Source organism: Chrysemys picta, chromosome 4 (genome assembly GCF_011386835.1).
Source record: "Chrysemys picta bellii isolate R12L10 chromosome 4, ASM1138683v2, whole genome shotgun sequence".
NCBI lineage: Eukaryota > Metazoa > Chordata > Testudines > Emydidae > Chrysemys > Chrysemys picta.
In genome coordinates, this window is record NC_088794.1 from 145,965,580 (window position 1) to 145,981,651 (window position 16,072).

Genomic DNA, 16,072 nt, shown 5'->3' on the forward strand with positions numbered 1-16,072 from the left:
AAAGGGTCTAAGTGACTTGAATGCGTAAGTCCTGTTGACATTCAAAGTGTATATGTTGTTATGCAGGATGTGTCATATTGGATCAGACCAGTGGTCCGGTTCAGTCAGTATTGTCTGTCTCCAACAATTGCTAATATTAGCTGTTTCAGAGGATGGTGCAGAAGGCTGTTATTTAATAACTTGCCCCTAGAGAAAGTGTGTTCCTAGCCCTCGTTAACTAGCAGTTGGTTACATGCTGAGGCAAGAGGGTTTAAATTCCTCCCCAAACTGTTGCCTTTTTTAATATTATAAGGCATTATACATTTGTGATACAAAGCCAAACAAATGGTGATGGAAGACAGGGCTAGAACTCAGGAATTTGTGATTAGGAAATGCCGTAGGCCTTTACCACTTGATCTAAAGAAGAAGGTTAGCTATGGTAGCATTCAGGCATTTATTTCTCATAAATTAGTCATAGATTTAAATACATGGCCGGTGGAGCCTATCAGGTACTGTGTAATAGAGAGCAGTGATACACAGGCCAATACATTTATTTATTCAGTTGTGAGCTGTTCAGGGAAAACCTGAAGATGGATTCCTAGATTATTATCTATACTGAATGGAGACTAGAGCTAGTCAAAAAATGCCAATTGTCTTCCATGGAGCAACTTTGAAAAATGTTTGAGGTTTTCCCCCCCAAAAGTTATCAAAAATACTAGAAAGGATTTGTAGAGAAACCCAGCCCCAAAACCAGAACATTTTGACCCAAATAAGAATTTTTGACCATTTTTAATTTAGTAAAAAAAGCCAGTTTTCACTTAAATTTATTTCTAATAAGTTGATCAGCTCTAACAGACGTTAATACATTTAAACATCTGTCTAAATAAAGCCTCGTGAGAAGTGTCAAGGAAGAGCACCTTCTTGGGAGATCAGGTCACTTATTTTTGTGGGTGCTTGCAGGGCTCAGCACGTGTTGGACCTGGTTTTCCAAAGTGCTAAGCAGCTGCTGGCGCTGGGGTGGGTGCTCAGCGCCTGTGAAAATCAGTTGCCTTGTTTCCTGAGACCCCCGATCACTAGCAAGTCTTGAAGCTCGTGTAACAGGTGAAAAGACACTGAGTGGTCCCTTTGATCAGTTAAAAGGTCATCCCTGCCCTCTACTGGACTCGATCTGCCCTTACATTCAATAAACAAAGGCTGTATGGGACATATACAGACCCTTGTCTAGTGCCAGGTACCAAATGTGTGTAACTGAGACGATGCCGAGGAAAGAAGATATTTCTGCACTCCACAGTGCTTAGCTTTAAAACTTCTAGCCAAGCGATCACCTATTCGGCTAGTAGTATAGGAGCTCCGCTTTATCACTGAACTCCTAAAACTTGCACAGTAAGTAGGGTGACCGGACGCCCCATTTTTAACGGGACAGTCCAGTATTTAAGCCGCCCTGCAGGCGTCCTAACTCGTTCTTAAAAATGCTTCCCCGTACTATCAGTACAGGTGGGTCCTGCTGCTGGCTGGATCCCTGCTTGCTAACCGTCCGCCCACCAGCAGTGAGGAGGGTGGGGACTGGGTCCAGTGGCAGATGATGGGGGGTGAGGGTGCAAGGCTGGTGGTGGGGTAAAGCTGCAGCACCCTGCTGGGATCAGCGCAGCCCCCGCAGTGTGCCAGCTCTGTAGTGGGGGGGGAAAGCGATTTCCAGCCTGTTTCTCCCCTGAACCTGCAGGTTCCACAGCAGCATCCCGGGCAGGGGTTTAGCACCCTCTTCCCTCCTCTCCCCGCACCACCTGGGTCCTGCTCCTTCCCCTAGGCTCCCTCCCCTGCTGAGCCACCTCTCTGGCCCGGTTCACCAAAGCCCCTGCAATTGGGTTCCCTGGGCCCTGGTGCACAATGCATCCTTAGGGCTTAACCCCTTCCTGCGGGCACTGTAGCTGGGGGGGACAGGAGGTGGCTGGGTTATGTCCTGTGGCCAGCAGCAGCAGCTTGGAGGTGTTAGCTGCCTTTGAACGCTGTGCGGGCAGGAAGGGATGAGCTCTGCAAAGAGCTGGGCCAGGCCATCCCTCCCCCCCCCGGCCTGCTCCCCTGCGGCTGGAAGCAGCTCCTATCCCTTTCCTCTCCTCCTGCACAGTGCCAAAAGGCTGCTGCTGGCGGCCAATTTCTGATGTGAATCTGATGCCTGGCAGAAATCTGGGCGGGGGGTGGAATGTGACCATGTGTGTCTCTCTTCCCACCCACCCCCCCGCACACATTGCCTCAGGAAGATACATGCCAGGTACCAGGAGAGGCAGGTTCATCCCGGGGGCCCGATTAGGCCTGAAAGCAGAGAGCGCTGGGCAGATAGGGTCAGTCACTCAGTCACACCCACTCCCCATCCCTGCTGTGTGAGAGGGAGTTACGGGGGGGGGGGGGGTGTCATCTCCCTATGGGGGGGAGGTAGGGGTGTGTCACCCCTCCCAGTGTGAACCCTAAAGTCTTAAAGATAAGAAGGTAAATAGAATCCAACTACATGATATTTCTTTACTGCGGTGACTTAACTTGCCAGCTGAGAACTCTTCTCAAGTTTAAATCCATCGGAGAAGCTGTTGGGTGGGGGGTGGGAGTGCAATTTTGAAAGGCTGCTGTCCAGTGTGTGCTTTGCAGCCTTAAATCTTTTGTCTTCACAATAACCCCTTGAAATAAATGTCTTCCTCTGGCCATCACACACAGTTCATGAATGCTGATCTCTTGGTGTTATGGTGTAGCTCGATCTAGCTTGTGTAATAACAAAACGGTTTGGAAAAACCCATAGAAATCCTCTGGCTCTTACACACTGACCTCCGTGAGAGGAGAGGGAGAGAAGTCACTGAAGTATGAGCCGGTAAAGCTATTTTTGACAAACTTTCACACTATAACTTGAAAGTGCTCTGTGTGACGATGGAGTCGTGATGGGGAGGAATATCTTCTTTGAATTCATTGAATGGAAAATGCATTTCTTGAGCACCGTCATTTGAAGTAAATGAGATCTTGTCTTCTAAAACATGCTATCATCTTTTCTTTTAAATGAAGGATGACCTTTCATCAGCTGGTCCTCAACTATACACTCCCATGAGCCCTTTTGACACAGACCTACCGATTCAAGCCGCTCAAAGTGCATCATTCGATTCTCATCTTGACCAATCCAAAGAACTTTCTACAGACTTCTCTTCTGTGGATCTCAGCTTTCTTCCAGATGATCTTAACCAAGAAAATGGAGAACAAACTCATTCGGAAGATGGTCATGAAGTGCAAAGAGAGCAATACAGGTCACAGTTGACAGAGCAGGACAGTGGGTTCTTAAATGACAGCAATTTGTCACAACTGAGTTATGCGGACGCAACTCAGCCCTCACCTGAAACGTCTGGTGCCTGTCCCCCTTTGACACCTATGACTCCTATCACCCCAATGACACCCGTTTCAGAAAGCTCTGGCATAGTTCCTCAGTTACAGTAAGTAAACTTAAGCTTAGAGGTGTGGGGGGAGGTGGTACCATGTACATGAAGAAGGGCTAAAGACTAAAATGAAAAGGGAGCGAATTGTAGAAATATAAATAGTTCATAAACAAATAGGTGAAGTGTGGTTCAGGCTTCAGTAGTGAAAGCTTCTCAAGGCAAAAGAGGTCACGTGGTCTCCAGGCAAGCCGTGTCCTTGGCTTAGCATTGGGAAGACTCAAATGACCTCCTCACGTGCGCTGTGTGTAACTCCTGCCTCTGAAGGAGCTGCAACCCTCCTCTGCTGTGCAAACTCCTGTCGAGAAAACAATAGTTTAATGTTAGTTAAATTTCCAAGGGCCCTCAGCCACGGCCCACACACTAGACTGCAGGAGCCAAAGTAACAGTACTTGAAAAGTAGGAACTCTTTAGCCAGACAGGTGTTCAGTACCTGTTGTCACCATAGGGGTCTACAGCGTAGCCACCAGTTGGCTGGTGAGGCTCCTGTTTGGTCTAACTGCTGCAGTGCTCTATTGAGGGAGCTGAAATAGTCTCTCTGTGACCCCAGCGGTGGTGTGGGGAAGGGAAGGGCACAGCTGCAGAAGCAGAAAGAATCCTGAGCTGTTCTAGCCTATTAGACTCTAGGCCAGGGTGACATGAGGGTAGTTCACGGACTACTTCCAGAGTGCAACTGTAACTCCGTCAATGTTCTTAGCTATAATAATACAGGTTAAAGACACACAAGCCTATGCAGCTGTCGTACTGGAGGAAAAACTAGCATATTCCGTGGTTGCAGCAGTAGGGCCCTTTTTACACTTCCTCTTAAAATCTTGCTTTTGGCATTAGACCGCTTCTGTTACTGACTTTCAACAAATAATTTGCTATATATGAGTTTTGTGGTGGACTACTCACTGAATGGTCAGGAAAGTAATAGGAGGTAACAATTAAATGTATTGTGATTTCAGACTCTCTTTTTAAAATAGATCACTTTGAGCTATGATTTTCTAAAAACATGTATCCGCTTTCTTATTCCTTTAGGAATATAGTGTCCACTGTAAACTTGGCTTGTAAACTAGATCTGAAGAATATAGCTCTGCATGCCAGAAATGCAGAATATAATCCAAAGGTGAGATTTTAAAGAACCATTTCGTTGGGAGTTTATACTTGAAGGCATGGATTCCACTTTACACTTTTTAATCACCTGATTGTCCCTTCTTTACTAGCATACTCAGCTCATTAAAAAAGAAATGAGCTGAATTCAAGTCAATAAAAGCTTTTGCAGACTCAGATATAGTCCGTGAAGGTCAAACATCTTTGTCGCCTTTTTTCATATCCTTGCAGTTCTGTCTTGCTATGTGCTGAATAAAGCATTTATGGAAGATCCTGCCACAGGATGCCTGGCCCTTTAAAAGGAATTGTGGGCCTGGCCTCACCTGCCACTGATGAGCTAGGGGTCAGGTTGAGGCTAAAAGCCAGCAAATGGGCCAGGTGGGAGTGGGGAGCTGCTAGAAGCATGGAGGCTCTGGCAGGAAGCACTTGGGTCAAAGGGGAGCTCCAGAAAGCAGACTGGCTCCTGTGAGGCCCTGGAGCAGGGTAGAACTGTCAGACAAGTGGCTTGTACAGTAGAAATGCAGAAACCCCTGCAGAAGACCCCAGGTTGGCAGGGGGAAAATGGATGACTGATGTGCTATGCTGGTTTATGTGGAAGAAACAAAGCTCAAGGCCTGAACCAGCCTGTGGGGGGTGTTGTCCCTCCTTCCTTGCTGAGGGGACAGGCCCGCAGTTTACAGGTCCCTTGAGGCTGCTTCTTCGGGCTGGTCTATACTAGGGTGGGGGATCAATCTAAGATGCGCAACTTCAGCTACATGAATAGCATAGCTGAAGTCAAAGTATCTTAGATCGTATCAGAGGGGTAGCCGTGTTAGTCTGAATCTGTAAAAAGCAACAGAGGGTCCTGTGGCACCTTTGAGACTAACAGAAGTACTGGGAGCATAAGCTTTCGTGGGTAAGAACCTCACTTCTTCAGATGCAAGAAGTGAGGTTCTTACCCACGAAAGCTTATGCTCCCAGTACTTCTGTTAGTCTCAAAGGTGCCACAGGACCCTCTGTTGCTTTTTATCTTAGATCGATTTACCTTGGGTCCTCACAGTACGGGATCGACGGCCGCAGTTCCCCCGTCGACTCCACTACCGCTCGCTCTGGTGGAGTTCTGGAGTCGACGGGGAGCACGTTCGGGGATCGATATCGTGTCTTAACGAGACGGGATATATTGATCCCTGATAAATTGATCGCTACCCGCCGATACGGCGGATAGTCTGGACGTACCCTTAGAGTTGAACTTTTCAGTGCTAAACAAACGCATGACTGTCTCAGGTGTGAATTTCTTAAAGTGGTACAGTATGTTTGATAGTTGTAACGGCACTGAAAATAGCTCTTTTCCCCATAGTGCTGGAACTAGAGATGCAGGGGGTGGTGCAGCACCCCCGACTTGAAGTGGCTTCCATTATATACAGGGTTTACAATTTGGTTCAATGGCTCTCAGCAACCCCACTGTAAAAATCGTTCCTGCGCCCCTGCATTTCCCCTATTGCAATCATGAGTAGAGACTCCACTTCCCAATAAGGGGCCCGATGATCAGGAACAACTCTGTGTGGACACGCTTATTCCAGATTATAAATACCTTGTTCCTGTTTAACTTAATTCACTGTGGGCTAAGCACAGAGGGATGAGACTTCCCTATTGGGAAGCATTTCTTCATGATCTTAAATTACACATGTAGATAAGCCAGCAGATTTATAGCAACGTTTTCCCCTGAAGTTTCAGAATGGAGGCCTTAATTTGGAGGAAGGGATACTTAAGTAAATAACATACTTCTTACCAAGTGTGCACCACAACAAAGAATTAAGCATAACAGCAGTTGTAGTTTTCAGAGCAATGTTTGAAGCTGTCTTTGATATAAAGGGAAGGTTTTAAATAAAACCCTCTTAAAGCTTGTATTATTTACTATGAAACTTGTAACCAAGCTTGTGTCAAGTTGGTACCAAGTTAATATTCTAATTTGTATTACTGTAGTACCCAGCGCCCCGTCATGAACCAGGCCCCCACTAGTATTCTTGTTTGACTTTTAATCTCTAGAGGTTTGCTGCTGTGATAATGAGAATCAGAGAACCAAGAACAACGGCCCTTATATTCAGTTCCGGCAAAATGGTCTGCACGGGAGCAAAAAGGTAGGAAACATTTCTTCTGTCTGGCTGTAACAGCAGATGGCATTCCGGGACAAATTGTGACATTACCTGCCTGTTCCACAAAACGCAACATCCCAAGACCAAAAAGGCGGGGAGTCGTCACTGAACATGTCTACCCGTCGGTAACGGGAGCTCTCGTGATTGCTAAACTGCACGCTGCTGTTCTGAACTATAAATTGAGCTGAGCCGCTATTAATAGAAAATCACTAATAACGAGTAACTTCCATTTCCCACTCAGTCCAAACGTTGCCTCAATGTAACCTGTGTGGCTGTCTAGTGTCTCTAAGTAGATGTGCTCAAGTCTAGCTGAGGTGCCCTCATAGCACAAATATTCTGCCTGTTTTGTGTGTGTGTGTGTGTGTTTTTGTTTTTTTTTTATCCTTGCCCTCTGTAGTTCATGCTCTTGGTCCTTAAGCCCCTCCCTCTCTCCCCCTTGTTATCCTATTCTTTCCTGAGGGGAATCGCTGGGTCTTACTTCAGAACAAGCATTGCTGTTTTCTACTTTAAACTCTAGCTTGTAACTTACACCCTGTAATATCTCTAACCACCAAGGTGCTAGATTAGTTTCCCGGAGGGCTTCCTAATCTTACTGGGCCAGATCATCAGTGCTACTCCAGCACAGAGATGGGGAAACTGGCTTAAATGGCCAACTGAGTTTTCCTCCTGCACAGGGGAATGAGTGGCATACACTAGAACCCTGCACGGGACTGGTCTTTAAATCCACTCCCATCCCACCCCACAATGCGCACTCCAATCCGCTCCCACATTTTCTTGCATTTTTAATCCTGCTCCTATCCGCAGATCCCACAAGAGACAGATTCCCCCCATGCTATTTTTTAAAAGTCCGTTAAAATATATATATATAATGGAATTCCAGAAACAATTTTAACTACTAAAAGAATAAAAACAAATCTGGCTTAAACCATGCAGAAAATACTTTAACTCCTGCTAGAAAATGTCTATTATCCCTCACTTCACATTAAGTATTAAAACCTTTATTTAAAAAAACACAAAAATGTACTTTACATTGTCATAAATAGAATATCAGCAAACTGACGAGATGAGCGTTTTTCTGCAAATTTCCACAGTCTGACTTTTTTTTTTTTTTTTTTTTTTTTTTTTTTTTTGAGGGGGGTCCCACCCAATCCTGCCTGCAACAAAGTACATTTTACCCTCTCCGGCTATTATAGCAGTGGTCTTGCTGGACCTGTGGAGTCCCGCTACATGGCTCTAGCATTCACCTATATAGCCACTTGTTTCTGGTGCCCCCTTCCAGTGCAGGAGGTGTAATAGGAGTGCCTTGTGTTCCAAAAATCCTGGGACAGTACAAAGGCTCCTGGGTGCTTTTATCAGCCTGTCCTAAATTCTGCTGCTGCTCTTGGGAAGCATAAGCTAGCTCTGGACCAACCCCCTTCCATAGCAGAAAGACCTGGTGAGAGCTGTGTGAATAAGTTCATTTTTGTTCAAACTCAAACGCAAGATTTTGTGTGGATTTTGAGCCTTTGTAACACTTTTTTTATTATTAAAATGAAATGAAATTTCTAAACTGTCATTTAGAACCAAAAAAATTGAAATGTTATGTTTAAATATTTTGGTTTGACATTTTCTAAATGTTTGGTTTTTTGGATGGGAGAATTCCGTGAAACCAACATGATTTTGCAAAATGCTTTCTTGCTGACTGTACTTTTTTGGCCCCCCCAAAAAAAAATTGTCCAAAAAACTTAGCCCTATCTTTTCTTCTCTTGTTGAACTTTGTAAACTCATCTGGGAGGAAGTTCATAAGGAACGGTGCACATCTGTGGTGCCGTATAACTGGGGCCCTACCAAATTCATGGTCATGAAAAACGCATCATGGACTGTGAAATCTGGTCTTTTGTGATATAGATATTTAACTCTATACTATACAAATTTCACAGGGAGAGACCAGCGTTTCTCAAATTGGGGGGATCTGACCCAAAAGGGAGTTGCAGAGGGGGGGTTGCAAGGTTATTTTAGGGGGGCTGCAGTATGGCCACCCTTATTTCTGTGCTGACTTCAGAACTGGATGGCCAGAGAGCGGTGGCTAGTGGCCAGGCGCCCAGCTCTGAAGGCAGTGCCCTGCCAGCAGCAGCAGCACAGAATTAAGGTTGGCAATACAATACCATGCCACCCCTTACTTCTGCGGTGCTGACTTCAGAGCTAGGCAGCCGGAGAGTGGCAGCTGCTGACTGAGGGCCCAGCTCTGCAGGGAAATATAAGGTTGGCAATAGCACACCATGCCATCCTTACTTCTGTGCTGCTGCCGTCAGCAGTAATACTGCAACCCCCCCTTACAATAACCTTTGCAACCCTCCCACAACTCCTTTTTTGGGTCAGGACCCCTACAATTACAGCCCCGTGAAATTTTGGATTTAAATAACTGAGATCATGACACTTATGATTTAAAAAAATCCTACGACCGTTAAATTGACCAAAACGGACTGTGAATTTGGTAAGGCCCTCCATATAACCTAGTGCTGCAGCAATGCAAGGCCTTCCTCTTTACCTCTGATCCCATTCCTGGATCTGTAGGAACTGGTTGCAACACACAATCTTTGTGGCACTTTAAAACAAACACCCATGTAAATTCCAGCTGCTGGACCATAAGGACACTATACCTATTCAGGATCTTGAGTCTGGCCTGCTCTCTGAGTTGAGGACACCAAACTCTCCTATACACAAGATGGGATTGATCAAGGCCAGAATGTGACTACAGCCAACAAGGCGTGGGGGGTTTTTTATTTAAATTTCAGGATAAGGCTGTACATCCAGAAACCATTAGACCTCAAATTCCTGTTTCCATCTCTGTGCTCCCTGCAGTGAAGAGCAGTCCCGGCTTGCGGCTAGGAAGTACGCACGTGTGGTGCAGAAGCTTGGGTTCCCTGCCAAGTTCCTGGACTTCAAAATACAGAATATGGTGGGCAGTTGTGATGTGAGGTTCCCCATCAGGCTGGAAGGATTGGTTCTAACTCATCAGCAATTCAGTAGGTATGTGGGCAAGGGGGTGGTGACTGGCAGAGAGAGGTACCAGGCTCCTATCATAGAGAGGGTTCAATTATGAATAACACACAGGGATGAACTGACGTGTAAAAGGACATAAGAGAAGAAATGTTGATACTGGGCTAGCATGGTAAGGTGTGTACTGCGTACCAGTGAGCAATTAACTGCCATAGCATACCCGTGGTCTGCTGCACCCACTGTCTCTGTGCCATCCGTTGTCTGTTTCACATACACTAGACTAGACCCATAACATTTTGATGGTCTTTTGCAGTAACGCCTATTGATAAACCTTCCGCAGCATGTTTGTTTCTAATGTGGTAAAAGTCAATATGGCTTGTGCGTCAGCACGACTGATGTTGGCAGGAACGTCCACCGCTCTAGGAGAGTGACTAACTCAGCGAGTCAGTGGCTGGCTATTTAAAAGTACACTCCTGAGTATCTTTAGGAAGAGAAGTGTTGTGCTTGGCAGTTCTCTCGCCGTAGGAATTCGGTACCTAAATATTCAACATTGTATTTTCTTAGCTTGGTTTTCTCAAAGTGTTACAAGCATGCTTTGCCCTGCTAGAGGGTTTTTTCTGGACTAATTTTTATGTATATTAGATCCAGTTAGAATGAAGGACAGGAGAGTAGTAAATCTAAGTGTAAATAGACTTCCTGTCAGGATGGTTAAGCACTGGAATAAATTGCCGAGGGAGGCTGTGGAATCTCAAGTGTAGGAGATTTTTAAGAGCAGGTTGGACAGACACCTGTCAGGGATGGTCTAGATCAGTGGTTCTCAACCAGGAGTACGAGTACCCCTGGGGGTACGCAGAGGTCTTCCAGGGGTACATCAACTCAGCTAGATATTTTTCTAGTTATACAACAGGCTACATAAAAAGCACTAGCGAAGTCAGTACAAACTAAAATGTCATACAGCCAATGACTTGTTTATACTGCTCCATGTACTATACCAGGGTGGCCAAACTGCAGCTCGCAAGCTGCATGCGGCTCTTTTACAGTTAAAGTGCAGCTCGCGGAGCCCCCCATGCCCTCCCCCATTCTCCTTCTACCCATAGGTGCTGGAACTAGGGGTGCTGCCGCACCCCCTGGCTTGAAGTGGTTTCCATCATACAGGGTTTACAGTTTGGTTCAATGGCTCTCAGCACCTCCACTATACAAATTGTTCCTGAGCCTACCACACTGGGTTGGGGGGTAGTGCTCAGGATTTCTGCCAGAGATTGCTGGGGGGGAGGCAGAGGAGGGCACAATTTAAATTTTTTTACCCCCAACAGCTTGAGTCATCCTCCCCTTACCCTCAGGGGCCCCTCCCTGCAGCTCCCAGGTGTTAGCTCCCTGCGGTGAGGCAGTGGCAAACAGCTGGGAGCTACAGGGAGGGGCCGCTGCTCTAGCACCACAGGGAGAGGCAGCAGCAAAAGCAGTGGCTCTCCCACTTGCTTGCCACTGCCTCTCCCCATGGCTGCAGCTCCGAGCTTGCCAACGCCAGCAGGGAGGGGGCCTGGTGGCATCATGTGACCGAGTGGGGTCAGCAAACCCTGGCAAAAATCAGGGGGGACACACGACTCCATGTGCTCCCTTCCCCCCCACCCCCAACGCATCACCTCTGGCTTCTGCCCAGCAGGGTCTCGGGGCTGAAGCCCCAAGATCTCCCTCCCTGCAAGGCTGGAGCCCTAGCAGGTGCGCTCCGGCTCCCGAACTTCTAAAGATGGTCGTATGTGACTTGGAGGGTCAGTAAGTTTGGCCACCCCTGTACTATTCACTGAAATGTAAGTACAGTTTTTATATTCCAGTTGATTTACTTTATATGGTAAAAATGAGAGAGCGCAAGCAATTTTTCAGTAATAGTGTGCTGGGGGACACTCTTGATTTTTATGTCTGATGTTTGTAAACAAGTCGTTTATGTGAAGTGAAACTTGAGGGATTGCAAGATGAATCAGACTCCTGGAAGGGATTCAGTAGTCTGGAAAGGTTGAGAACCTCTGGTCTAGATAATACTTAGTCCTGCCGTGAGTGCAGGGGACTGGACTAGATGCCCTCTCAAGGTCCCTTCCAGTCTGACGATTCTATGATTCTTGGTTCCTTTGCTCACAGTTAGAGAACTGCTTCTCTTTAAACAGCTTTCCTGCTGACTGGGGAGCATGTATGGCAAGATAATGGCAATATCCAATGTTGCTGCAGCATACTTGCTGTGTACAAAGAATTTTGACATGCCAGAGGTGTTCAGTAAAACTGAACAACATTCATATCCAAGATAATATTGGACTGGTCTCAGGTTGGCACTCGCCACTGCCATATGGCACATCTAGTCATGGTGAGGTTTTGGTCCCATGGACCAAGTCTGTAACGAATGGAGAAACTTCCTCCAATTCTAACCAATCTCATAGTTGGTTCAGCTGAACCAACTCTTTAAAACCCTTGGAGCCACAGTGTAGATCAAGTTCCAGCAGCCTGAACCGGTCTTACTAAGCTAGTCTTAAAACCTCTGGTGTGATGGGAATTGTGTGTACACAGGGATAATGTGCCTCTAGAAGCACTGAGGTAGGTAGTCTAATCCTGTGTGGAGAGAGAAATATTGAAGGAAATACAGAACACTTCCTATTGGTGGACAATACACAAGTGAAAAGTTCTTGTATGCGTATTCTTGTACAAGGTTTGATCTATGCTCTGGACTATTTCAAGTGAACGTGTAATACATGTGTAACCTCATGGCTGGGTGACTGACTTAGCGTGTTTAAGATGCATTTGTTCAAAATTTAGTCACCACAAAGGACACCACAGGATGCTTGGAAAAGAGTGAAGCTTGAATGCAACAGAAATTAAAAAGTTCAAATTGGGTCTGTTTGAATTAGGCTTAATGCCCTATGTGTTGTTATCTTGGGCCATCTTGGCTTAGTGTGGATTGTAGAACTACTTGGTTATCTTCTTCTTTGCTGTATTTTTATAAATCATTTGTAACTGAAGCTTTGTGTGTTGTCCCCGAGAATCCTTCCTTGGACTGTTCTAAGACAGTAATGCCAACACTTACTTGGGAACCTACCTTCAGTCACTCACATTTGAAAGTGGCCCAGATCTTAAAGGTGCTGCGTATCCACAGTCCTTACTGGCTGCAAGAGGTGAGATGCTATAAGGCTTCAGTAGGAGGTACAGGTGCTCGGTACATCTGAAAATTGGGCTACTTAGTCAGGGATCTAATCATAGGTCATCAAAAACATTGGCTTCACTAACAAAATTCGAACATAAAGGAGCAGTTTATATTTCATCAAATAAACTAGTGGTAAAAATCAAATTGCCAAGCAGTGCTCCTAACCCTTTTTCCCGTTTTGTTTCTTTCAACAGTTATGAACCAGAACTATTTCCTGGCCTTATTTATAGAATGGTCAAACCAAGGATTGTGTTGCTTATCTTCGTGTCTGGAAAAGTTGTTTTGACTGGTAAGTGATCGGGTACATCTTCACTACCCGCCATATCGGCGGGTAGCGATCGATTTATCCGGGATCGATATATCGCGTCTCATTAAGATGCGATATATCGATCCCCGAACGCGCTCACCGTCGACTCCGGAACTCCACCAGAGCGAGCGGCGGTAGCACAGCGTAGCTGAAGTTGCGTATCTTGGATCGATTTCCCCCCCCCTCCCCCAGTGTAGACCAGCCGTTTATGTACAGCAGTAACTCGGAGCACTCTGTATAGTAGGATGACATTTAAACCACGCTGATGTTTCTTGCATAGTGCAAACACTAGCAAAATCTAGAGGCATCCCTTTCAGCAAAACATGGAGGATACAAAAGTACCATAGTTGTGTACTATTAGAACACTCCACAGGCGTTCAAATAACCACTCAAAAGAAATCCTACACATCACTAAACTTGTGCATCCTGTGGGGTTTTTTTTAAATTCTCCACTTATGTCAAGGTATCAAACGCATGAGCATGCTGTTTTAATAAGCACCATAACTAGAAGCCTATTTGTAATGTATTCTGATACTCTCAGGGAACTCAATCTTACTGCAACAAAACCTGGTCATACTTTCCCTCCTCAATTAGAAAATTTCTTTATGGTTAGCATAGTAGTTGCTGATGGGAAAGGAAGGTGTCTGTCCTAATTTTGGCCCGTGTTCAGCAAAGCACTTAAAATTAAGTGCTATGAAGAATCAGAACACTTGTCAATAACCTAGAATCCAAGTCTGTAAGTAAACATTAACATTCCTGGATGAATACTTCCGAGCATTCTTTCTGGAACATTTACCATCTTGGGAAAACTTCCCCTTATTCAACTTGACTAAAAAGGCAAGCTGTATCTCTATCAGACATACAGGCTGAATGGTGCCAATGTACCAACATGGGTATTAGATGGTACTTTAAAGGCAAATAAAATTACATGCCTTTGCCCAAAGGATCTTCCCATCATAATTATGAATGAGCTCAATTAACTGGGCATTCAGGACAGAAAGCTAAAACATCTCCTCCTCCTTAGGTCCCATGACGTCATCCTGGCCATCTACACTCCATTGATGCCTCCAGAATACATTTTTGGATGTCATAACTACAAAAAACCACAAACCACACAACAAAAAACACACTCTGCTGAGGCATACAGCAGGCCCATAAGAGCTCAGGTAAGTCCCATTTTGAAAGCTGGGCCTTACTGCAATTCTAAATCAAGACTTACTGAGCTCCTATGGTCCCCTGGCTGATCCAGAATTTTCTGGTGATCCAAACATCATGAAATAATGTTTTGGAGCAGAGTCAATGGGAGTGTGATGTGAGGTTTATCTTTCGATGGAGGGGGAAACTAAAAAGGTTTGAGGTCATGCTGTCCTGCAGTGCTCAGGAACATGCGTACCAACCTCAAGGCAGACTGAGAACCAGGGCACAAACCCCAAATTGGCGGAGAGTTCTATACTTGGATGATTAGTTGGTGAAATCTAAGGCTGTCTCCACTGGAGACCTTGCAGTGGCAGAGCTGTACCAATGCAGCTGCGCTGATGTAAGGTATCCTCCGTAGCCGCTCTATGCCAGCAGGAGAGAGCTCTCCTGTAAGCATAATTAAACCACCCCCAATGAGCAGCGGTAGCTATGTTGGTGGGAGAGCATCTCCCACCAATGTAGTGCTGTTCACACCAGCGCTTCTGTCAGTGTATGTTGGTCGGGGGGGGGGGGGGGTGTCTTTCCCTCCACACACACCCCTGGGTGACAAATTTGAGCAACAAAAGTGCTATTGTAGACATAGCCTCCGTGTAAACTCCTCAGGCACTGCAACAGCCTAAACATGGAGTCACGGACAGTCCCATTGGCTACTCCAATCTATCTTGTCACCTAGGCGAGTCTGGCTTAGTGGTAGATGGCCCCTTACACCATGAAGCAGAGCACTGTTCAGGTTACTTCCAGTCCCAAAGGACCCGTCACTTACAGTGGTGCTGGAATGAGAGGTTTGGGGGATGCTACTGCACTCCCTGGCTTGAAGTAGTGATCACCACCACCAAATACATGGCTTCCCTCATCAGCACCCCCACTGTAAAAAATTGTTCCAGCATCCCAGTCACTTACCCAGGTCACGTACACCTTGGATCTCACACCAAAGACCATGCTTGTAGCCAATCCTATAATAAACTACAAATTTATTAACAGGAAACTGAAATAAGAGTTCTTTTACAAGGTTAATGTAGGTAAATATAACATCCACAAATTAAGTCTTAGGTTTCAAAAGGTAAGGTTCTATAATAGGCAAGCTCTATATATCCTGTAGAGCTAACCTCAGCTAAGCAGCTGGGGGTCCCTTGCTTATGCCTAGAAACCTTGCCCCCCAGAGTCCAAGCAGCAATGAAATACATTTTCTCCATTTTGTGAGGCTTTTCTTTTCCCTCTTTTTTTTCTCTCTGTGCCGCCCGCCCCCCCTGCCCCGGCACACTTCTGCTGTGAGCTGCAAACACAGCTGATGGAAGGAATTCACTTGCAGGACTCATCTTCCTGTGGGTGGAGGGGGAGAGTAAAGTGTTTTGTCCTCTTTAATGTCTGTCAGGTGTTGATGGGCCTTCCTTGTCAGGCAGGACATAACAGCTTCTGTTAACAGCTTCTGATAGTTAATCATAGAAGATTAGGGTTGGAAGGGACCTCAGGAGGTCATCTAGTCCAACCCCCTGCTCAAAGCAGGACCAACACCAACTACATCATCCCAGCCAGGACTTTGTCAAGCCGGGCCTTAAAAAACCTCTAAGGATGGAGATTCCACTACCTCTCTAGGTAACCCATTCCAGTGCTTCTCCACCCTCCTAGTGAAAAAGTTTTTCCTAATATCCAACCTAAACCTCCCCCACTGCAACTTGAGACCATTGCTCCTTGTTCTGTCATCTGCTACCACTGAGAACAGTCTAGCGCCATCCTCTTTGGAACCGCC

The 16,072-nt window shown here is 45.9% G+C and overlaps 1 protein-coding gene across 1 annotated transcript in view; it reads left to right on the forward strand.

Annotated features, from left to right (window-relative positions):
- TBPL2 (TATA-box binding protein like 2) overlaps window positions 1-16,072 on the forward strand; it is a 28,026-nt gene that overhangs the window by 4,345 nt on the left and 7,609 nt on the right. Inside the window, exons 2-6 of the mRNA XM_024107585.3 lie at window positions 3,019-3,437; window positions 4,458-4,545; window positions 6,555-6,646; window positions 9,503-9,670; window positions 13,016-13,110. Coding sequence (XP_023963353.3) covers window positions 3,019-3,437; window positions 4,458-4,545; window positions 6,555-6,646; window positions 9,503-9,670; window positions 13,016-13,110 — 862 coding nt within the window. The remainder of the gene's footprint in view (window positions 1-3,018; window positions 3,438-4,457; window positions 4,546-6,554; window positions 6,647-9,502; window positions 9,671-13,015; window positions 13,111-16,072) is intronic.